Source organism: Venturia canescens, chromosome 11, assembly GCF_019457755.1.
Source record: "Venturia canescens isolate UGA chromosome 11, ASM1945775v1, whole genome shotgun sequence".
Classification (NCBI taxonomy): domain Eukaryota; kingdom Metazoa; phylum Arthropoda; class Insecta; order Hymenoptera; family Ichneumonidae; genus Venturia; species Venturia canescens.
In genome coordinates, this window is record NC_057431.1 from 10,028,003 (window position 1) to 10,052,828 (window position 24,826).

Sequence of the window (24,826 nt, forward strand, 5' to 3'; positions counted from 1 at the left end):
ATTGCACGAAATTGGTAATGAGCACTCGTGTAACTGCACATTTGCTTATTTCAATATTTTCATTCGTCTTGGCTTGGCCCATTCCCGTCATAGTCTTCTGTCTTTTTATTAATACTTTTTTCATTCGTTTCTGTTTGCGCTCTCTAATGCGATTTTTTACATGAATAGTATTTTTGCCAGGGACGAATGAAATTTCGGATTCGGTTAGTGATGGATCTCCAATTAATTAATGGCTTGTAATTCCATTCGCCAAAAGATAAAATGAAAAAATTTATTTACAAATTCGAATCAATGACTCTGACATCAATTTAAAGTGATTATATGTTTAATTAGGGAGTAAAAAACGATCCAATTTAGACGCCTATAAAATACGATCCTTCAAGAATGATCTACCTTAGAAATAAATTACGAAGTCAAGGCCTATTTGCCTCGAGAACAATCTTTCTGAATTTCGTCAAGGACTACAGAATCCCAATTTGTTTCTCCCACTTCTGTCAATACGAATTCAATTATTCATTATTTATTTCTCGAATATTCGATGACGTATGCCTCATATTTTCAGGGGTTTTCAAATGGCTTTCTAAAAACAGCGAATTCTTTGATGCTGAGTAACGGGGCACAACTAACTGGGTTCCACAAGAATCGATTCTCAGTGGTTGTTGTAACAGTTAATCATTGTCAATTATCTATACATAAATATTTCTAGTAGCATGATAAATCCGTGAGAAAGGAAAAAACAGGGAATTGTAGAAAACCGGAAATTGAGGGTATTCCGTAATGAGAGTGGCTTATCTGATTCACTCATCGATGATCCCTAAAGCCTCGAAACAATGCTGACTTCAGGAAAATGCGAGTCTCAATGGGAGACAAACACGACAATGAAATATTGATCACTGTTAAAGCCAGGGAACGAACGATCCTTCGAAACGTATGATCCAGTCGAAGGAATACTTCGAAACTGTGCAGAGTCCTTCCTTCATCTGTATGGCAAAAAAAATCAAAGTCTCAAAAAAAAATTTTGGCACAGAATTTCGTTAAAATTCACTCCCACACGGTGAAACATCATGTCCAAGATCCTCGTGTGTTTGACTCTCACTTTTACTTTCGTTGCCTGTGATAAAGATCTCATGTTAGTCAAGGATGACCAACTGACGTGGATATCGGAAGAAAATTTCATCACTTTGACGAAAATCTCATTCAGCGATTCAATATGCACAAATACTTATTTCTCAGGTAAGTGGATCACATGAATGCTGGTCGTAGAGCAAGATTAGGGTATAAGAATGTAACGATAATAGGGAACGAAAAATTTAATTTTTAGCTCTTATTAAATCATGATAAAAAGTTAGATTATTAAATCCTGAAACGAAAAGTATCTGGAATTTTTTCTCTACGACCCGCCGTTCCCGAGATTTTAATCGATTTGAGAAACGGCCAATCCGGTGCGCCGATAGCGAGTGGGTGGGGCCTGCGATAAGCCTCGGGCACCGCATTGGTTGAGACACTAATTCGAGCGTATCTCGCAAAGAATGCATCGGAGGAAAAAATACTCGAGAACTTTTCTCTTCAGAATTTTGGCCCCTACTCGATGGCATTCCATGCCATCTGAGTTTGAGTATTTTGGAATACACTCGCGTAACTTTTCTCTCAAATGACACAGAAGCGTTATGTTTTAGGTTCACGTCTCTTGAACGAAGGTTTGTACACATTTGTTTGGTAAAAAAAATACATGAATTTTAATTATTTGTTGTCAGGTACTTCTCCGACAGTTGAACATTTGTTGGGCATATTTTTAAGGAGTTATCCTTTCGAGACGCTGATAAACCGGAGAGAGTACGCTTGCACCGGTTACTTGATGCTTCTAAGCGATACGACGAACGTTACCAAGGTCATGGAGAGGTCAATAAATCATTCGATGCATTATAACAAGTGACTATACCCTCAAATATGGACAAAAAATAGGGGAGACCGGGGCATAACGGGATACCCGAAAAATGAGAGAAATTTTTTTGTCTTTTTTTCAATTTATTTTAGACTTGTTCAAAAAAAAGATGAAACATATTTTTTCCAAAATATCTTGTTTTTATTGGATTTTGATTTTTTTTTTTCAAAAAATTCCATTTTTTTTCAAATTCTCTTTTTTTACATCTCTTCCAAAGTGAATACGTTTTTGCACAGATATACAAAAAGTATTTGTATTTTTGTGTACAATAACATAAATAAAAGAAAACACGAAAAGTATAATCCCATAAAAATAGTCACTGAACAAAAATAGCAAGGGGAAAATACCTTGTTCAACAGCCAATGCCGTATCTGGATTCAACCGATAAGCATTTACCCTGCGTTTCAAAATAGTTTTCGGCACTCCATAATAAATGGACGCAGCTTTGTATCCTAGGCGCCCGTTAATAACGGGCGACTAGGATGTCAGCGGATTATCAGCGTCTTGGCCACGTTTAAAGTTTTCCCATCGCTTCACCAAGGCGCAACGAATAGCGCTTATACAGCGGTGAAAGTGCGTTCGACTTACGTTTGAGCGCTGTAAGCGCTGAGATCGCTTTCAACGCTTACAGTGGTAAGTCGGAAGCACTCGGTTACGGGTGCAAAGTGCACCCACGTGCATTGATTTAAAATCGCAGTAAAAAGAAATTTCATGAGTTTTTAAGGGGTGCCCCCAATTTTTTTTTTCTGAAAATTGAAAAGAATTTCAGTACATTTCTTAGTTTTTGGGAGTAAAAAATAGACAAAGCTTCCCAAACTTGTGAAAAGTTCAATACTTCCTTAGGTATCCCGTTTTGCCACGGCCTCCCTACGTTTTTTTTTCGTTTTCTTTGTCACGCAGCGTCCCAGTCCAAATCTCAGACACCCAAATAGTCTTCGTTATCGACGACAAAGTTGAAGGTTCAACGGAACTCTTCAACGTGTCGATGTACGAGCACGCGAACGTGAATGTCGCGGCAAAAGATGGCCTATGGATCCTTTCAGAAAATCATTTGGTCCCGAGGATTTTCAAAAAAGTACCGACGTAAGAATCGATCAATTTAACGCAATAAAATGTTATTGGATCTCGTTTTTAAGGGATGACAAATCAACTTTCATCACAGATACGAGGGTTTCAAACGTAAGCAGGAAGTTTTAAATTTCCAAGGCCGTCTGTTGCAAGTGGCAACCGATTACAATAAACCATTGAGCTATCTCAACACAACGACCATAAGGACCGTGAATGGTCAGAAGAAAGAGATTTTTGTAGGCAAAAAAGGTATTTTTGAAGCTTCGAAAATAAAGAGAAAATTTTCTTAAAATAATTGATCTTATGAAAAAAAAAAATTCCATGATTTTATAGAAATTGACAAAATTTGAATTTTTTTGTGAACAGGTGACCCGGAGTTTGATGGAATAGAAATTAAATTATTTCAGATGATCGCAGAGCGACTGAATTTCACGTACGCCATAAGGAACCGCAACAGTCCATACCGGTTCGTTGATCATCTTTTCAAAATATTATCCCAACCCCCTTTTTCGAGCCCAATTGAAGAAGAAATTTTTCGATTCTGAAGATACGGAAGACAAAATGCAACTGGATGGTACGGTGGTATTTTGGGCCAACTAATTCAGAAGGAAGTGGACATTGCATTCAGCGGAATTTGGCTCAAGCTGCCACAATACGAGTTCACGAATCTTACCATCCCATGGACCCAAGTCGACGTGCGATTTTTAGTACCGAGGCCAAAAACTTACACCAGTTTCTGGGCCCTCACCAGACCACTTTCACCGGAAGTTTGGCTAGTTCTTTTCATAATGATATTGACCATGACCGTATACGTTTATATGAGATCTTGGATCAATCCAAGAGTACACAAAAGTAATGAAGATATTCAATGGGGTGGGGATCAAATGTTGGAATGACTAAAATTTCGAACAGCTAAAATCTCGAGTTTATAAACTTCGAATGATAATATGGAGACAGATAGATTCGACTAGAGCTTTCAATGCCGAAAATTAATAAAACAGAAACTGCAAGGTTCGAAGCACGTTTACATCGAAAATAGAGTGTAACCAATCGCCCATAGGACGATGACTAAAATATCGATTTTTCGAAAATTCGACTATTACTCTTTCGATTCATAAGTTACTATAGTCAGCGATACTGTGAAAATTCACAATTTTGAAAATATAATAACGAAAGACCAAATATTACTGAGGTTGAAATACTGAAACACCAAAAAGTCGAACAGTCAAAATAGCGAAACGTTAGAAAGTCGATCGATCAAAATAAAGAAATGCAGTGGAGCTCGAAATACACGCGTCTCACTCACTCACTTACACAGACCGGTGATCTCCAATTTGAAACATCGCCATTTTGACTTTCGCCTTTTCGAGCTATCGCAATTCTGCATATCTAAGTTTTATAGGTTCGAAAAATTCACTTTCGATTTTTTGCTACTCTATATTCTGGTCTGTCTGTAAAACAATTACTCTCCATTTTGAATCCGAAAATATGAACTTTTGACATTCGGATGGTCTGTTAAAATTGCATTCGAAATGAATACTATTGAAATATATATTTTCGGGTAAATACGAATTCAAAGAAAGAATTTTTGATTAAACACGCAATCTGCTGAATAGTCGCGATCGGGAATAAGAATTTCGAATAACTTATTTTTCTCCAAACTGATATGACAACTTTTAAAATTTCGAAATATCGACCGTTCTACAATTCAGTTTTCGACATATTGACCCCACCCATTCAATGTTCATGAGAATTGACCTTGTGCCTAGTTTATAACCTTCGAAATACTATAATCTGAACAGGATATCGATCTTTCGCTTTCACGTGGTCAGTATTAATGGCACAAATGCTCGGTTTGTCCGTCGTCCCAAAATGGCAAGGTTTCAGACTGCAATTTCAACTATGGAACATGATCGGTGTCCACATTGTTACTGCGTACTCGAGCAGCCTGGCTGCCAGGCTATCAAGTTTGAATTACGAGCCTCGGTGAGAACTTCTGTTTGCTCGGTCGTAAAATCTTTTTTTTTTAATCATAAGGAAATTTTCTTTTTTCTTTACTTTCATGGTTCACTAGCAAAACCATTATTCATTTTGATCGAACAGCATTGACACTACTCAACAATTCATCGAGTCGAACTTGACGTGGGGCAGAGAAGGTGATCTCCCAACTTACATCGGTTCACTGAAGCCCCAGGTTATTTAACGAATAATATTTTGTCATTCAGCAAGGACAAACGCTCATGACGCTACTTATTTAATTTTTATTTGTAGAATAAATGGAACGCCCAACTCAACAGGCACTTTCGAATCGAAAATAACGAAGAAGATCGACACAACAAAATTTTGGGAGGAAAGTACGCAATCCTTGGACGCGTCATAAATTTGATCTTCTTCCCAGAAAGTGAGATCAGAGACAAAGATTTGGAAGTAAGCGAACCGTTGAAAAGTACTTTGAAAATAGTTCAGTAAAGAACTTGTAAAATTTCTAGTGTTATTTCTAGAAACGAAACAAAAATTTGTTCTTTCTAAACATTTTTTAGGCTTATCGAGTGATGGCGGAATCCATGGGCAGTTATTACGTCTCTTTTGCCGTCCAGCCCTGGCTTCTGGCGCCCTGCAACCAGGTAAAAATAACAAAGTTTCATTTATTCTTCAATAGAACGATGAATGACTGAAGAAATAAATTCTCACACGTAAAAGGTCCTGAGCAGGCTTCGAGAAAACGGTTTCATCGATTACCACATTCGAGACGTCATTGCCAGACGTACTGGAGCTGTTTACCGCGAGGTCTTCCTCGAACACGATGTCCTGGGGCCCGGACTCCGAGTCCTGGGGCTCAAACCACTCGCCGCTGCGTTTACTGTCCTCGCCATCGGACTCTTCATTTCTACGATTGTCTTTTATTTCGAGATTAAGTCAGTCGATAAGCAAAAATTGAGGATCAATAAGCTGATCGTTACTGAAAAACGAAGGACTCCTGTGAGCCCAAGGACTGCATTCGTAATGACAAAATTGCCTGAATTTCAAAAATTCAAACAATTGGAGGACCATCGTTAGACTCGTTGTGCTCACGAAAACTGTTACGTGAGAATGAGTTATCAAGAACAAGTATTTCGGGGATTGAAACCAAAATGAGTAAAATCCAACTTCATACTTATAAAACAAGTTAACAAAAAGCTTCGTTTCAAAATAAAATTACAAAGTCGAGGCTTATTTGCTTCTTTTAGAATTTCGTCAAAGACTTCGGAATTTCAGACCGTCACGCCTTTTAATTGTTCGGTTTATTTTACTAACTCCCAAATACGAGCTCAATTATTAATTATTTATTCCTCGAACATTCTACTGTGTTTTGCTTGATATTTGAAGTGACTTTCGAATGGCTTTCTAAGAACAGCGAATTCTTGCTATTTTTCAAATAAAAAATTCTAATTATGAATTTAATTATCGATGCTAAATCTGAGCATTGTTTTTAATTACGAAGCTCAGGAGAGATTTCTTCAAATGAAAATTGGTTTGGAAACTAATTTTCAAAATACCTTCTGAATGAGCCCGAAACCAAAAATCTGTGGGATAATGGTTGAGAAAAAACTTTGTACCATTTAAAATAATGGAAATGCTTCGCATACTTGAAAACGTTCAACGCTCCAACTCATGTGGAAGTGTGAATAAATCATTTTTCTTCCTGCTACAATGGTTTATTTGATTAACCCAACACACAGATGCCTGCACTTTGATGAATGCACGTTGCAGTCCCTTCGAAAAATGGTGGATTCCTGAAAAAGAAAGAACAGTTAGCAGCAGTAAGCAGAGCATGTTTTAAGCTAACTACTGTACTGTATATGCTAGTCAAATGAGTGCTAAATTTTAAAAACGCTTTTAGACCAAGTTTAACGTACCGATTAAACGCATTTTTAGTGGATTTGTATAACAGCATATCTTATTAACATGTGAAAATATGAAAAACGATAGTTTTGCAATAAAATCAACCGATAAATGCAAATTTCCACGATGACACATTTTCACTGGTATTTTTCAAATAATTATCTGCGTTTTCTGACTGATTTTATTCCAACAAGTCTCATTTTATTTCTTAACTGATTCTCTACGAATTTACCATGTAGTTTTTTATAACTTAATCGTTTCACTGTTGCAGCTAATTGTTCATTAAGCGAAGAAACTTTTTCATTTATAATTTCTGACGGAATGAATTTAAAGAAAAATCTACGTGGTGAATTCGCAAAGGATCAAAAGCGTTTTTAAAATTTAGCACTCATTTGACTAGCATGCGGTACACGAGTTACCTTAAAGAAGGGTGGATGGCGACGATACAATGTTGCCATGCTAAACCATGTTAAAAATATTAAGAATTTCAAAATGATAAAAATTTAATAAAACTTTCTAAATGTATTCTTTAAAAATATATAAGACAATATAAATTTTTTTAGATTTTTCTACCGCATAGCTCTCGAGTAATTGAACACTAAAGTTCACGTGTATAAGCATAGAGTTTTCATGTATAAAGTTATACATCCCGTGCATAAGAACTTCGATTTAAGGAGTTTCGGTACAGGCGATACAATGTTGCCATGCTAACCCATGCTAAAAAAATTAAAAAATTCAAAAAGTTCAGAATTTTATAAAATTTGGTGAACATATTCTTTAGTGCCAAATTTGACTATACAAATTTTTTAAGATTTTTCTTCTACACAGTTATCGAGTAATTGATCACTAAAGTTCACGTGTATAAGCATAGCGTTTCCATATATATAGGTATACATTCCGGGCATAAGAAATCTGCTTTAATGCGTAATTACTCGATAACTAAGTAGAAAAAAATTTTGAAAAAATTTGTGTTTTCGCACTTGATGTTGAAGAACATTATCACCAAATTTCATCAATTTCTTAACATTTAGACTTTTGTACCGAAACTCCTTAACGTTCCAATTATTTGATAACCATGTAAAAAAATTTGAAAAAAATTGTGTTTGTATACTTGATGCCAGAGAATGTTATCACCAAACTTTATCAAATTCTGATTATTTTCATTTCGTGATCCACTCTCCTTAAGATTTCTAACGTTTTGTATCGTAAAAACAGCACTCGGCAGATACTTTTTCAAACAACTAATCTGTCTGACTCGCAATTTTTTTCCAAATTCCTACCATCTATAAACCGAGAATTTTCCGCCAGGAAACCTCTTCCATTGACCTTTGCGCAGCGCATTATCTCTCTAATGGAACGTCGCAAATTGAACTGTAGCCACGGCAGTCTCCAGTCTGCGCGTTACGTTTTCAGTCGGCTTTCGAGTGTCGATGGAAGTAGTTCGGTCCGCCCGAAGTGGTACACGCGGAATGAAGAGTTATTTCTGGCGCGAATCCTCGTTCAAGTGTTGTGCTTTATAGTTACAAGTTTTTCTCAACTCTTCCCGAGGATTTCAGATCATTACGCTCCCTGTGAGTAAGTTTATCGAACGAGTTTGCTTCGAATAATCCAGTGATTGAGTCGTGAGAAAATATTTCACGATAACTCCACGAAATGAGCAACAAAACTGTAAAATCGTTGGAATCAACTGTCGATTTGTTCGTCAAACACTCAAATTCATCGACGCGTCGCTCAGCCAATAATTCAATCCCCTTCCAACGGTTTGAACTTTTAAAAAGTTTGACAATTTCATTAACACGAGGAATTGTGCGCGAGAACTATCGAATAAAATCGCCCTCAACGGAGCTCGTTGCTTCTATCGCCACATCCGTGAATCGAGGCATATTTGATTCGAAATTTACTCATTCCTTAATTTTTAAACATCCTGAGAATTGCTGATTTGCCAGGCTTCCGATGCACTTGCTTTGACAGGCGAGGGAGCTGTGCAGCCTTCGCAGTCTCTCAACTAAAATATTGACATAAGAAAAAGAAAACGAAAAGTCATCGCTTCTCACGTTTCTCGATTCCTCATTTCTTTCGCTCTGCTCGCACCACGCGATCTTGAATTCCAAGCTGCTGTCGGTCGGAATTTGAGTGAAAAAATCGGAGTTTTGCCTCGAATGTAAAGTTTACTAAACCCGAAATATCGATTCGAGCACCTCGATTTAAAAACGATGATTCTGCGAGTTATTTTTAATTCAAATTTTCGACAGTTCGATAGACAAAAAGCTTGACGAGGCGGCCATCCCTGGACGGACGAGCAAGAAATATTTCGACTCTACTGAATTCGTAGCAATTCACAACAATGACAGCTCCCTCGACAGGGAACGTAGACAAACACATCGACGAAGGTGAGCAGCATTACGGAGCCGTTCAATCGGCTTACGGATAACGAGCAATTGAATAATAAACAGTTTCTTATAAATGTTAATTTAATGAGCATTCTCGACGATTTTCGCTGCTCAGATTGACGGTTATTTAGCACGTTAGTTTCAACACTGTTGAGTCTCGGAGAATGATTTTCGTCTCGTTGGCTTCACACGTTTCTGAAGAAAAAAATGATGATTTTGCTATTAAATCGTTCCTTCTCGTGACCGAGGCTCGTGTGAATTCTTTCGTTATATCGGCCCTGATAACGAGGTTCAAATTCATAGCTGTGCTTCCACCTGTGCGAGGAAGTGGCGCTTTGATGATTCGTTCGTCCAAGTGTACGCCCTCTGACACTCGATTTTATCGTAACTCCATTTTTATGACTTCTCTGAAACAAAAATACACGGGATTTAGCAACGATCGTGAGAGAAAAAAATGTTTATTGAGGGAAATAAAATTTATTATGGGAATTCAATATTTTTGTTTGGAGGAAAATTCTTGGCAGGATTTCCAGTTCATTTTCATGTCAGTGAAATACTTTTTTTGAAAATTTCAATTATTTCGATGTTACGTCCACGCGATTAAGCTCTTCGCCCATCAGCATGAGCTTGAGAAGAATGTCAACACTGTCAATAATGCTGTGAGATATCATAAATCACACGATGAGCTCAAAAAAAATCTCAGATTTGAAATTCGAAAAGAAAAGAAGATTTTCATTTACTACTAAAAATATCGTGGTTTCAAACAATCGAAAAACACTTCCAAGCAATGCTTTATTTATAATTACATGTTCAGCTCAAACGAAAACGGCCGCTGAGCACTTTAAGGTGTTGCTCGAGAACGAGGACACCATTGACCCCGAGCACAGTGATCTGACGCCTGAAGATCTGCCAAGCTGGTACGATGCCGAATTATTTAAGGAGTGAGTTCTTCCAATAAAACGAGTTCTCAGCTTTTCCGTGCATTTTCAAATCTGCAATTAAATATACAAAACGTTTGTTTACAGAGGCCAAAACTACTACAGAAAAAATCTACTGTCGATGAACCTCGTCGGGCTGATCGGGGTTCTAGCAGTTCTCGCGATACCCAGCATATTAAAAGTAACGAAAATGAGTATAATTAGCTGTATTTTTATCCTGTAATAATTCGAATTTAAGCCAAATAATTTAACGAGAGAAATCGAGGCAAAATTATTTGTTAATTTATATTTAAAAATGAAGAATTTATTTATTTACCAATATACATAAAATTTCGATGAAAAAGTTAGATAAATTGAAATGGCTTGGCTACAATGAAACAAAAAATGGCAACGATACGTCAAACGAGTGAAATTACCGGTTAGCATACTTGCTGCCCTCCGCGGGGTCAGTTTTTTTGGTGGGACGCAGACGAGCGATCTCTGATCGTACGTTGGAATCCTCGAGATCTTGCGGCCTGTAATTTGCTTCGAATTAAATGACGGAACAGTCGTAACAGTGGGACGACAACGCAAAAGGCGGTTGATGTCGCATTGGGAGGGAGAAAAACAAGGTTTTCAGGGTCTCAAAATAAAAGGATTTGTTTATTATTTGTCCGGCAGATATTGGTCTTTACAAAAAAAAGCAGCACTCCTTGTACAGCCTTCACGAGATATTTGGAGACGATTTTACACATAAATGCTCTTTACACGGGTGACATAAGCGACGGAAATTCAGAGTGAGTATTTTTCGAGTTTTTCTTGTGAGGTAATTCGAGCTTTTGCAAGCTCGAGGCTTTGGAATTCGGATTCGAAATGTGCTTTGATGGATTGCGCGAGAAATTCCGAGTGTAAAAGTTCTTGGGAGTTTTTCGATAGGATCATTTTTTGAAGAGTTACGAACCGTTGAAGTTGGACGAATGAGAGGAGCGCAAAAAGATAGCGTCGGTGGGCGGAGCGCGGGGGCAGAGTGGGGGAGCGCTTCCCATTGGTCTGGACTTTGGAGGCGAATAACTCGGCGGGAAATGATCGTAGGGAGAAACGCCTGAGGACATTTATTCTCGTATTTTAATCTGCTAATCATTTTTTCAACTTTTATCGACGCCAAGATGGTGGAAATCGTTGAATACCATTCGCTGGAAACACTCGACCGACAGCCGACGTTCGAGCAAGGCCCTGATCGGTGGCATTACACATCGTGACATGGCTCTAACGCAGTTCGGTTTTCTCGGGTACGCACTACTCGCCGCAGACAAATTGTCCCTGACTAACGAACCCGAGGGCCGGGAAGGGCTCAACCATTTTTGGCGAGTCGTCGGTCATGTCCTTGGCATTTCGGACAGAATGAATATTTGTCGGAAGAACGAGAAAGAAACAACGGAACTGTGTAAACTACTTGTGGAAAATGTTTACGCCAATGAAATGCGGAAAAACAATGCCAATTTTGAACACATGAGCTCAGTACTCGTCGATGGACTGTGGAGCGTCGATCAAGCTCTGGACTATCAAGCAATCGTGTACTTGTGGTACGAACTCTCAGGCGTAACATGTAAGCAGACCATTTTTGTATTCTCATTCGAATGAATAAAATGAAAATGTCTCACGAGTCATAGAAATACAAAAACTTCGTTTTTCAGATCCAGGAACCTTAAGCACGTACAGCTGGTTGAACATGCAGTACCGCAGCTGGGTACTTTACTTCCTGGGTGAGAACTGAAGCAATAAACTTGAAAATAGTGATGGCGAAAGCACCGAAACTCGAATGCGAAGTTATTTTGAATATATTTTCTTTTTTCCATCCACAGGGCTCCCATACATCGGACATTTCGTCAGGAACGGTTTCAATTATTATCTTCGTCTAAATCAGTGGATAGTAAAAAGATGTCCGATCGTAGCCTACTTAAGATTCGGCATATCGAACGCGAGGATAAAGCTCTATCCAAAAATCCCAACACAGAAGAGAAGTGATTAATGATCATAAGATAATAGCGAACGAGAATTACCTTGAGTTATACGAAACGAAACACCCGAAATGGAGAGTCTCCGAAGGTGTTTATTTTACCGACCGACCATAAATCAGAATTTTTAAGTAACTTTGATGAGTAAGAAAACGAAATAAAATCGACAGCCGATGAACTTTGGAGTGGCGTCAGAAAATAGTCCAAATCGTATCGTCGATAAGGAAAAAACCTTTTTTTTAATACTGGCGCGATCAAATAAATTTGTATCATAGGAGCATGGGGGCCAGAAGATGGCGCCAGGAAAAAGCGAACCGAATTGTCATTTGCAAGCACGATATAAACATAAAATAGTGAAAATTCCTAACCTTCGTTTCCTAAGTACTCGCAAAATTTGACAAATTCTTTTAAGGTCTTTCCCCCATGAAAAGCGATAATAACAACAATAACTGGTGCTCCCCGAATACAAGTTCTTCAAAATCTTCCTCATGCATTCGCGATAATTGTCAATAATTATTTTTTAATCTTCGACCATGATGGCGTGCCATTGGATGAAACGATACTCGGGTGTTTATTGACCCAACATTGAATTATTAAGCATTTAAGGTGACACCCGCACACACAGGCACACAAATAAATACGAAAACGAAATCTCCACGTACAAATATATACGAAGAGCTCGGAGAATCGTGGCTACACGAGGGGCACTCGCGTGTGTACTCTACGACCTACGACGATCGATAGAATCCCTTCCCCCTTAATCTCGCACCCGAATGAGAACCGCACGTTCGAGTCGAGTGTGTATATACATAGATAGCGATAAATATGTATATAAAGAGGAAGGAAAAGCTTGGGCGTCTCTCGTTACTTCGTGTACGATAATAAAAATCAAATTTACAACATTTCGTTCCATTTGCTCGTGCGATATAAAAGCACGATATACACATTTACTCGAAAAATAACTAGAACAATAATACCACGTTAATGTATAACAATAAATAGATCGATAAAAAGTAATAAAAATACTTGGACCCACTTAATTTGCCAATGGACATGTATTCACGTGATTTTATGTTTCCTTGTATATATTAAGGTTGTATACTCGCTGTTTATGTGCACGAATATAAACGGGATCGCATGCGAGGCCTGCAATTTTGTCCGTTTGTTACTCTTAGCCTATAACTGTACATTGTCGATTCGCATTCGAAGTGTACAGACATGGATATGTGTACGTGAAGATGCAGGTGCGAGAAGCCCACGTTTGACATAACGTGGCTGGCGCACACGATGACGGCATGAACGAACAAAGCATATGCCGAGACAACTATATTGCGGGCGTTGTGCATATTCGTTTACGCACTTTTTTCAAGTACCTTAAAGCCTTAACGATGCTGAGTTCTCGAGGAATTAAGGGGCTGAGATGACTTTTCGGTTTTCATTGGTTTTTGCGAATCCCAAGCTCTTGCCAGTATGTGTGTGTGTGTGTGTGTGTGTGTGTGTTCTTGGAAAGAATAGAATGGAAGAGTTTCTTAAGGTAGATCATGTCTGAAGGATCGTATTAATGGGTGTCTAAATTGGATCGTTTTTTACTTCCAAATTGGAGATATAATCACTTTGAATTTATGTCAGAGTTGTTTATTCGAAATTGTAAATACATTTGTTTAAAAACTTACTTTTTTGGCGAATTAAATTACAAGGCATTAATTGAACGGGGATCCATCACTGAACCCAAAATTTCATTCGTACCTGACGAAAATACTGAAGCTCATTATGAAAAAAATTGCATCAGAGAACGCAAAGAGAAACGGATCAAGAAAAAAGCTCATTACTCAATTTTGTTCAATCTTTGACGTATTTATTACTAGTAAGACAATCGTTTCGAATTTTTTCCCAAACTTTCGTTACATACTTCATTGTTGATGTGTACTTTTTCATAAACTTCGTAAGGAGCGTTCATTCGTTATATGGAAAGATAAACGATTTTTTAAGCATAGTCCTTTTAATCATGTGTATTTTTCTTCATATTTAAGGAGGGTGGATCGCGAGGATACAATGTTGCCATGCTAAACCACGTTAAAAATATTAAGAATTTAATAAAATTTGGTAAATGTATTCTTTAAAAATATATAAGACAATACAAATTTCTTTAAATTTTTCTACTACATAGCTCTCGAGTAATTGAACACCAAAGTTCACGTGTACAAGCACAGAGTTTACATATATACAGTTATACATCTCGTGCACAAGAACTTCGATTTAACGCTCATTATGCGATAACCATGTGGTAAAAAAATTTGAAAAAAAAAAATGGTATTTGTGTACTTGATGCCAAAGAATGTTATCACGAAATTTGATCAAATTCTGATTATTTTGATTTCGTGATAAAAACGTTTATCTGAATAACCGATAAGACGAATCCTTTAAAATTTGATATGCGTGTGAGTCGACTAGCCATTTAAACTCTGTGTAAATTTAAAGGACTTTGTTAAGAAAATCGTTTCGTGTATGGAGTACCTCAATGCGCTGGGACTTGTCCTTTGACGTATAGCCGATTTTACATTTGTTGTACAATTTTGTTATTCGTTATACAGTTTTGTCGTTTGTTATACAATTGATACGAATAAAATTTGTTAATTTAAGTTATTCTTTCCATCAATCTACTCTCTAGCAATCCACAAAAAGAAGGCTTTTCTAAATTTAAGACAATTTTCGGGAGAGCATTCCAGAGCTAGGTCCCGGTTACGCTGAAGGAATTACTCTCATATGCTGTTCGAAAGTGAGGAACTTGCAAAGGTTCGTTTTGAAAACAGAGCGATAGATTTGTGAGGAGCGAAAACAATGTAACGGCAAATACCCCCTTAATGATGGCCCGCGGATTCCCCGCGCGCGGTGACAGCGAATCGAAGGGGAGAGCTTATACGAGAGGCAAAGACAAAGAAGGGACGTTGAAAGGAGATGGGAATATGGCACTCGGAGCTGTCGCGATCTCCTCGATATTCGCGTTTTGTGCTGGACGTAGCTGCGCGACTTTCTTCTCTGTTTTTCTCCTCTCGTTCGTCGTCGTACGATCCGGGACGCCGCGGCCAGGCCACGCAAGCCCAAGCGAAAGAATCACCGGATCGAACGCGCGTGGATTTCTATGTCTATGGATACAGGCGTCGAACGCGCGAGACGCGGTAGAGGAGGATGGACGGAAATGAGGAACGAGAACTCTCACAAAATTCTCCTTCTCTACTTGTAAGCCTCTTTCCTACAGAGTATCTCATAAATGGGATTCGAAACCGGGCGCTTTTCATAGATTAAGAAATTCTGAAGAGATTTCTCCTTACAAATTTTTCTCTAAGGTCAACCGTTTGCGAGATAATCGAAAAAAACTCCGCGTCGAATGTGCCGCGGAGCGCGGAGTGGGGGAAGCTGCTCCGGGTGGGGCAGCGCGCTCGCCCCGCCCCTTTCTTCGTACCCGCGCGCCGGATTCGCGGACGCACAAATCCTCCGATATCTCGGCAACGGTGCTACGCAGAGAAAAAATTTTAAGGACCCTTTTTCTCAAGGCTCCCAAGACAAAGCGATCTAGCGTTGTTTCGAACGCGATTTTTGGACGGGCTTGTACTTAACGAGGATGGAAGACGGGCTATGCGCGTCGCGTAGCGCGCGCAACGACTAAAATTTTACCCGTGTGATGACGCTCTCTCTCTCTCTCCCCCTCGACGGAGCCTCCTCGCAATGCTGCATCCGTGCACACAACTCTCTCGTCGCGCCTTTGGCAACTTCTCTCTCTCTTTTCATCTTTTGCACAAAAGCCCACCAGAGCGAACGCGAACGAGCGAGCTGGCGAGCCAACAAGAAAGAGAAAAGAGTTGCTCCGATACGCGAGCGGCGAATGAGAGAGACTCCGCTCTCCGAGGGAACACCGAGGGCAAGAGGGAGGACGGAGGATGACGAAGAAAACGAGACTAAAGAGGGACGACGCGCGAGAGCACCACCAGGCGGTGGGGAAAATGCGGGTGCGTCCGAGAGAACCACCAGCGGGAAAGGAAACGAGACGAGGAGCCTCTCTGGCCGAGGAGGACGAGCGAGAACTCATCGATATACATACAAACATACGTAAATACGTGCATAAGTCTTCACAGACACGAAAGACCGGCCAACTGTCGCTGCGAGTACTACTTGTACCCACAGTACGATCAATCTCCTGCGAATCTCATCAGTGTCGAACAAATTTACTTTAATAACCAAACTCACCATGAAAAACTCACTTTTTACTGATTTTATAATGCATTCGACTTACCTGCCATCGAAGTTTGTACGGAACATTTGATCCTGAGAGAAAAGCACTTTTGATCGAGATTCAAGCCCTTAAGATCACGCGAATCTAATGGAAATCGACAATTCCAATTTTAAGAGTTAAATTTTTTAATATTCTAGAAATATAGACCGTGCGCTTATTCCCGGAATTATTAACGATTTATGGTACAAAAGTCTAAATAGTAATTAGAAATTGAACAAATTTGGTGATAATGTTTATTGGATTATAGAAACAGGTTTCGAAATAAATGGCCCAAAGTTTAAGCAGTGCAATTATATATTTTGTTCAATGAACTTTACTCTAAGAGATCTATCGATTAACTGAGCGTTGCAGTGGTCGAAAAAGTCACTCCAAATCTAACGACAAAGGGCTTCGTGTCGACCTCTTTCTTGATCTGTATATTCGTTTTATAAACAAACTTATAGGACTGCGAGCACGCTCTCATGTGTATTGTTTAATGTCAAGTTTTATTACTATGCTGATGGATTATTTTTGCTCATAATCCAATAATGTTCTTCAACATCAAGTGCGAAAACACAATTTTTTTCAAAATTATCTTCTGCTTAGTTATCGAGTAATTACGCATTAAAGTAGATTTGTTATGCCCGAAATGTGTACCTATGTATATGGAAACGCTATGCTTATACACGTGAACTTTAGTGATCAATTACTCGATAACTGTACAGAAGAAAAATGTTAAAAAATTTGTATTGTCAAATTGGCACTAAAGAATATGTTGACCAAATTTTATAAAATTCTAATGATTTTGAAATTTTTTATGTTTTTAGCATGGTTTAACATGGCAACATTGTAAGCCTGTACCAAATATCCTTAAGAGCATGGATCAATCGATTAACCTCACTTGGAATTTACGAAATCGAAATTCTTTGACACAGTTTGACTGATTAAAAAGAGGCTCTGTCAGCCTACACAGAACGATGACAAAAATCGACTGCCAGAGCCTTTTTTTAATCGGTCAAACTGTGCCAAAGAATTGCGATTTCGAAATTTGCAGCTATCTCTCTCGCACTCACGGTTGCGATATACCGACTGATCCATCCTCTTAAAGGATCTGCGCGGTCTAGTTGTCGAGAAAACAATTAACGAAAATCACATTTTTTTAAGGGTTGTACATAAGCTCTTATGGCAGGCACGCTTCCTGCTGTGTGACGATTTGGATTCAATGAAACAGCTTCCTCCCAACTTTGGAGAGCCAAAAGCGAGAATAAGAAAATATGTTTTTAGATATCAATGATGTGTTGAGAAAGCCTCGTTATTGTTGAAAATTGGGAATGCACGGAGAGACTTTTATATATGAATATTTCGCATGAATACATAAAAAAATTTGCTATGTTTTGTAGCAGCGCTGTTTTATATCGCCATTCTATTACATTTCACCAAAGTGCATAATAACTTTGATGCCGAAAGCAGTTCTCTCAAATTTTACTATGTATGACAGGCAAAATTTGGGTCTGTGACATTCTTACATCGAACGATGCATCGATATCTGAATGTCACTCGTGTTTTTGGTAAAATGTTAAAAAAAGGTGAATTGGATTGGACAAATTGGTGAAATGTCGAATATGTTCGTATTGTTGAGTCGCACAGTCCGAAAATAAGTAAATTTTCATTTCGACAAAGATATACTTGACAAAGTCCGCTTATGAACGAAGCGATTGCTTGAAATTTTACCATGTGCCACTAGTTAATTTTCATTTTTATACTCGCAACGCCTCATATAATTGGTGGGCGCATGAATTTTGCTATGGTATTGAGCAAAATTCAGTGCGGTAAAAAAGAAAATACGAAACTATGCAATTTTTCGTATAGCACAGAGAAACGATCGCTACGTTATCTCATAAATTTTCATCAAATCATTTCATTATTTACTATGTTTTTAATCAAAATTCGCTCGGTGTTCATTTTGCTTCCTATCATAGACGAAGCTATGTGACGGTGAAAATTTTTTTACCAGTTTTCAATGTCAATGTGCTCAAAATGTCCAAAAACATCAAAAAATCATATCTAGATAAAATGTCCGGATGTGTGTGCGTGTGTTATGGCGCTGCAAAATTCAAACGCTTATAACTCGAAAACGATTTGAGATCCAAGGCTACCATTTTGCATAGAAGTTGATCTGAACAAGTTCTTCATTCTCTGATAATTTTGTCAGAATTTGTAAAAAAATACGAATCCTACGACGTTTTGAAATTTTCAAAAAAAGGGTGTCGACGCTCTAACTTCCGAAAATTTTAAGATTTATTACTAATTTTTTTTTTATAAATAGATTATCATAATAGGAAGGTTGGTATTGAATTTGGGAAATATCGGTTGAGCGGTTGAAATTTTATGATTTTTGGAATTTTACAAAAATATGAGTTTTTTGAAAAATCCACTTTAATTTTTGGTAATTAATTTGGAAAAATTAAAAGTCGATAAATAAGTTAAAATTTTATTTAAAAAAAAATTGAAAGTAACAAATTGCTTTCTCCAGCTTTTAGAGCAATGCTTAAAGTTCCTTCCATGAGGAAGCCAAAATGAAAAATATAGGACCTCATAGAGTAAGCTTTGAACATCGTGCATCTTGAGCATCTTGAGGAAGCAATTTGCGAATTTCAATTTCCAGCGTTTTTTTATATAGTACAGCGCGTTATTTACTATGAACTGTGGTGATGGTTCCCCAAACTTTTGCATTATTTGACACACTCTGTAGCAATTATTATTATAATATCGATATGGTTCGACGTTACTATAAAAACATAGAAATTTTTGCTATAAAAGTCTCCCCGTGTGGAAAAAGAAAAACACTTGTTTGAGGTTAACGAGTAATGGCGATATAAACAGTGGAAGGTTTGACAACAGCATGAGCCAGTGGTTTAAGTGTGCACACCTTCACAGCGAGAAATTTCGTGCACATGGGGTCACTTTGACCCCAGGTCATTTTTGACATCGATTATCTCGGCAACTATGCGCTTTTCGGAATAAAAGGTTTAGTCACTTTTTGCAGTGAATTGATCCAACTTTAAGGCTGCAAAGTCGGATTTCCAAAAAAATCTTTTTTCATTGTTCAAAAACGTGCTCAAAGTTGATAGTGCGCGTAAAAAACACTTTTTCGGTTAAATCTCTCGTAAAAAATTAAATTTTTAATTTTGAAATAAATCCTTACAGAGTTTTACAGACAAGGGTCCATGCTTTAAGGGAAAAATAGTCCACTTTGCAGCCGTTCCAAAAAGTGTATTTATTTTGAAATATGAAGTTGGCTATGCTCCCTACTTTTAGAAAGGGGACAACAATTTCTTAATATTGGGGGGCTTACTTATGAGATGCTCATCTGTAAATGCTATTCATGTGAGAAAACAATCTGAAAAAATTCAGCAACATTTGGAAAGTTATGAACTACAATTATCAATAATAATATTGCCCAAAAGTTATTAATAAATTGTTTAAATAAATAACTTTTCAACAATTTTACAGTGAATCCTTGTTTTTTTTTACGAATCGAATGTACGCATTTTTCTGAATGCTTATGATTTTTTTCAGAATTTTCGTGGATTTTTGAAATTCCCTTTTTTAAATTTTTTAAGTCGCTCTATTAGTACATTTTTCATCCAGTAACCTTGAGACTTTTCAAAATTGATAGTAAATATGTCTTCTAAAACATATCCAAAATTCAAATTTTTTAAAATTTTTTCGAAAAATTTCAAAAATCGGAAAAAAATACACACATTTGATTCGAAAAACAAAAACAATAGGTCACCGCAAAATTATTGAATAATTAATTGTTTAAACAATTTGTTATTAACTTTTGGGCAATATTATTATTGATAATTGTTGTTCATAGCTTTCCAAATGTTGTTGAATTTTTTCAGATTTTTGTTGCATCACGAAGTACGGAAATTCCGATCAGATATAATTTTTGGTCGAGCTATCCATCCAGTTATACCTTAAAAATGTATCAATCTCAAAAAAAAGTTCCACATAATTCAAATAATTGCGAGAATAAATTTAAATCGTTTCTTTGATCATAAAAAAAGCAAAAAAGTCCACATGCTTTTTTGAATGACAAAAAGTAACGCATAATCTTCCTTAAGAGGTTATGAAATTTATTAAAAGTCATACAAATTTATTGGCGGTCGATAATAATTCGTTTTATTGTATTGTTTTATGGTTTCTTTTACTCTTTTTTTATTTCTGATACACACACACACACACACACACACACACACACACACACACACACACACACACACACACACACACACACACACACACACACACACACACACACACACACACACACACACACACACACACAACACACTGATTTTCTGCGCCATCAGTTTCTCCCAAGTCGATGTGCGGCCGTCCTTTTCCATATGCGTTCGTATTTTTCTCTCTCGCTCTTACATTGGCGAGTGTGTGCGCATCTTTCACGAGCAATGTGCGCCCCATCGAGAGATTCTTCTTTCTCTTTCTTTCCTCTTCGATTTTTTCTTTTCTGCCACCGGTTACGAGCCTCTCGCTGTCTCGCTTCGTCGCTCTGTTTCGCTCTCTCGCTGTTCCTCGCCTCGAATAAGAGGATCCTACGCCAACGCGTTCGCGAGAGAAACGAGAGCCGTGAGTCTCGCGAACTAACGCGCGTATTACTTCATGAGCAAGCGCACCAAAGGAGCTGCGAAGATAAAGCGAGAAAAGCACCGAACGTTCGTCCACAAATTCGATGTATTCGAAGCCTGCGATCGAGCCCTGGACGTGAAAATCGAGTCTTCAAAGCCGAATGCAGCTTCTAACTCTCCCTCGCATTCCCTAACCTATAAACACTAAAAAAAACTATCGAAACTTCACTTTCCACGTTTTCTGTGATCTTGGACCCTCGAATTTACGCGAGCGCCTTAAAAGTGCAAACGTAAGTCTACATTTTCGGGGCGAAATTCCCCGCCCGTTCCCGTGGTCGTTATTGAGTCAACACCATCGACGATAAACTGGCGAGATTCTCCTCCGGCTTTTTCCCAGATGTCACACGGAATTCGACATTGTTCGACTACTCATTGTACAAAAAATTAAAATAACTAATTATAAAAACACTTCGATTCCCATTAAATCATCGAAACTTTCAACCCGAAACGAAATTAGAGGTTAGAAAAAATTCCATTTTTCCTGCCTCAATTTCCTGTTAAACATTTTAAATCTCAGGCCAATCCCTAGATCGTCGATGCGACGTAATTGAGCAAAATTACAAGAATAATAAGAATAAAAAGGACAATGGACGAGGGCGACTGTAGAGTGTGAGACGCTCCGATAAACAAAGAGCGCAAGATGAGACGGATAGAGGGCACACAGTCCGTCTTCGCTACAGGTACGCTCGAGTCCGCTCGACATTTCCATTCCCATAATCTGTGCGCGCTCTGCGCCCCCCCCCCCCCCCCCGCCAGCAGCCCTTACCCCCTCCGCTGGTGCTAGCGCGTCGCCATATTTTTTTTCGTCTTGCAGTTTTCTCTCTCGCGCGACGTTGAGCGAACGACAATTTCGTTTTTCTTTCTTCCTTTCGCGGCGTTTTCTCTTCTTCTCTCCTTCTTTCACTCGCTCACACTCCTTTCCTTTTTTGCGTTTGGTTACGTGTGTATACCTGTAGCTCGAAATTCGCGTCGGCTGTAGCATTACGGGCATTATGAACGGTCTCCCTCTCTCTCTTGGTCGCTCATGGCGCACACGCAACACTGACAAGAGGGGACGCGGCATCCATAGTAAATCGTCGACGTCGTCGAGTCCCTCGCTTCTCTTTTGGAGAGAGAGGAGAGAGGAGAGAGATCTGACGAAGTCACGAGCGTGTTTATATGCGCACGCTTTTCCCCATCGCCGCGTCATCAATATTACGCTATTTGCCCAAGTTATACTAAATTTGCCGGAGGGCTACGAGAACCGAAGATGCCGAGCGGGGGGACCGAAAAAATCTCGAAAGAAATAAAATTCGTAAACGTCGCAACGAAAAAACTGATAATTTCATCCGTTTGCAAGCTTTCCTACGGGTTTTCGCAGACACTTGAAATAGCGCCAAAACACACACAAACAAAAGTTCGGGGGAGCAGCTTTTTCACGAAATAATAAAGCATGCTGTCGAGTCAGAATGATTCATACGGATTTTGGCCCAGGCTCATCTCGAGAATCGTACGCGGTTTTGAAGAACAGTTAAAATTTAGTTGACAAACGTCAACTCGCACTGGCTTTAGCCTCAAATTTCCCTTCCCTGACATCGCGATCACCGAAAGCCGAAAGTGAAAAAAAAAATGCAAACACCGCCGTCAAGACGATCGAAATCCATCGAAAGCCTGCTCGTCACCCCCCCCCCCCCCCAAATCGATGATTCCCACGTTAAAAATACTTCTCCACCCGTCCGGGTCCTTCGGAGCCATTAAATACATCGATAAAAAAATTACAGTGTGGGGAGCGGGGGACACGCGGAACCATGGAATTAAAAATACATTCCGACAAAGTGCTACGTTTGCGATTTATACAAAAACCCTCCTTTCTCGTGTGAATACAGATTGTAAAATCTTGGATCACATCGTAACACGATAAAACATGCAATTTGCGAGCATATTATTATGCCTATAATTAGAATCGTAATAATGAATAAAAAATGATAATGCGATAAGAGGGAGGAAGTCCAGTGACCCACTGCCTCGAAGAATGAGCCGAGTTGCTACTCACCATACGGCATCGATCTTCTCTGCTCCTCGACGCTGCTGCTTTTATGATACAAACTTCCCCCACGTCTAAAGCCACACATTCACACACATTGCGCACACCCCTTGCATGTATACGATCGTATAGATATTTAAGTACTCGACTAGCACTGCGTGAGGTTCCCTGTACACGGACGACGATACGGTGCATTATAAAAAGAAAATGGCTCGAGCGAAAGAGGGAGAAAAATTCGCTGTTTTACCGTTTGCACGCATCGAAAAATGGGGCGCTAGTGCGGCCCGCGGGGATGCACTGAACCAGGTTTTCAGATGCTGCGACTTTGTAACGAAGAACGATTAACTTCGCTGTCAATTGTTGAATTTTATTATTCTTTTAGGCTCGAGTTAAAGTTTTTTTTAGATTATTACTGTTATTTTCCGTGATTACGTAAATCTTACGTTGCGAACGACTTTTGAGGGTCGCGCGAATTGCGGGGTGTTTGCGAATTTTCTCATTCTCGGTTCGTCAAACTTTAGTCGTAAAGTATTTATGGGAAAGAGAAAAAATCCGGCCCGATTTTTCCTGATTCGGTAGTACACGGAAGCGGTGCGAGGGTCAACGGCCTTTTTTCCGAACTTGAGAGCGGATTCGAAAAACCGCTTCGTTGAGGTAGATCTCAGCACTGTGTTTGGTTTAATGTTAATATTGCCACAGCTGTTGATGCCTTTTGTGGCGGAAGCTAAAGTGGATGAAAGACAGGGGCGCCTAACGCGGATAAAATAATTCCAGTGCAAGGTCGAGGAAGTGAAATTGTTTGGCCACCCGTTAGGTAAGGCGATTGAACAAAAGTCAGGCGGGAAAAAAAGCAGGAGAGAGGAGGAAGCGCGCGAGAAGCGAGCAGAGAGAAATTAGTGTGTGAGAGGGAAAGAGAGTGAGAAAGAAATGCGTGTAGCTGTATAAAGCAAGCGCGAAAGCGAGGGAGAGAGAGAAAGAAAAAGAATCAAGAAATATCTCGGCTCGAAGCGCCCCGGCAGGGGGGCGGCGGGAGGAGGCAACGAGAAATAGTGAAGAAGCGCGAGAGAGAAAGCGAGGCGGAGAATAAAATGGAGAGCGAGGGAGAGAGAGGTCCCCGAAAGAGTCGAAGAAACGCGAAAGAAAGGGAGAGAAATAGCTGGGAGTGAGACGAGATGAGATCGCTGGAAAAGTGAGCGAGAAAAAGCTATCGAGAGCGTGAGTGCACGGCGAAACGGTAAGTGTGGTGGGAATGAAGGGGCGGAGCTCTGCGCGAGCGCCCTCCGAGCCAGGTGGTCCGTCGGTGTAAATATCCATTATATACACGTTTTTCGTGTGTATATACGCAGTGGGTGCGCGCACGAACGCGGATAACGTACGTACACACTAAATCCATACCCGGCGACGTACCAATACTTTTTAAATTTCAATAATATCGGTGAGTGTTTGCCGGTCGAAAAGAGAGGAAGAGAGGGGACGGTCAAAAGTGGGGGCGCGAGGACGCCGCGCACGGGGAGCAAAAGGGGAAACTCAAGTTTCCCTCGACGAATCTATACCTATATTTGCATGGATGCAAACGTAAATACAGATATACGGTTTCGCGGTTCCTC

At 39.2% G+C, this 24,826-nt stretch overlaps 2 protein-coding genes and 1 long non-coding RNA gene across 3 annotated transcripts; 2 read left to right on the plus strand and 1 right to left on the minus strand.

The window, feature by feature from the left end:
• Positions 1–122: 122 nt before the first annotated feature.
• Positions 123–6,451, plus strand: LOC122418028 (uncharacterized). Its single transcript, XM_043432026.1, has 11 exons — positions 123–1,233; positions 1,755–1,899; positions 2,843–3,025; positions 3,105–3,259; positions 3,377–3,476; positions 3,558–3,862; positions 4,813–4,996; positions 5,114–5,204; positions 5,282–5,437; positions 5,551–5,634; positions 5,711–6,451. The coding sequence occupies exons 1-11, from the start codon at positions 1,065–1,067 to the stop codon at positions 6,065–6,067; spliced, it is 1,929 nt and encodes a 642-aa protein (XP_043287961.1). The 5' UTR covers positions 123–1,064; the 3' UTR covers positions 6,068–6,451.
• LOC122418033 (uncharacterized) lies at positions 5,254–24,373 on the minus strand. Its single transcript, XR_006262421.1, has 10 exons — positions 23,663–24,373; positions 23,467–23,569; positions 23,229–23,387; positions 10,637–10,735; positions 10,089–10,274; positions 8,173–9,689; positions 7,312–7,351; positions 6,637–6,783; positions 5,702–5,969; positions 5,254–5,624 (listed from the first exon to the last, which is right to left on the minus strand). It is a non-coding gene; the product is annotated as an uncharacterized lncRNA (long non-coding RNA).
• On the plus strand, positions 9,145–13,254 carry LOC122418031 (uncharacterized). Its single transcript, XM_043432030.1, has 7 exons — positions 9,145–9,282; positions 10,097–10,223; positions 10,308–10,401; positions 10,881–10,996; positions 11,366–11,805; positions 11,894–11,962; positions 12,062–13,254. The coding sequence occupies exons 1-7, from the start codon at positions 9,237–9,239 to the stop codon at positions 12,226–12,228; spliced, it is 1,059 nt and encodes a 352-aa protein (XP_043287965.1). The 5' UTR covers positions 9,145–9,236; the 3' UTR covers positions 12,229–13,254.
• Positions 24,374–24,826: the final 453 nt, after the last annotated feature.

Coding starts and splice junctions, on each gene's coding strand:
- LOC122418031 (XM_043432030.1), top strand. CDS start 9,237: ATGACAGCTCCCTCGACAGGGAACGTAGACAAACACATCGACGAAG. Junction 9,283..10,096: donor AGACAAACACATCGACGAAG/GTGAGCAGCATT, acceptor TTACATGTTCAG/CTCAAACGAAAACGGCCGCT. Junction 11,806..11,893: donor CGAACTCTCAGGCGTAACAT/GTAAGCAGACCA, acceptor TTCGTTTTTCAG/ATCCAGGAACCTTAAGCACG.
- LOC122418028 (XM_043432026.1), top strand. CDS start 1,065: ATGTCCAAGATCCTCGTGTGTTTGACTCTCACTTTTACTTTCGTTGCC. Junction 3,260..3,376: donor GATTTTTGTAGGCAAAAAAG/GTATTTTTGAAG, acceptor TTTTGTGAACAG/GTGACCCGGAGTTTGATGGA. Junction 3,863..4,812: donor CAATCCAAGAGTACACAAAA/GTAATGAAGATA, acceptor TAATCTGAACAG/GATATCGATCTTTCGCTTTC.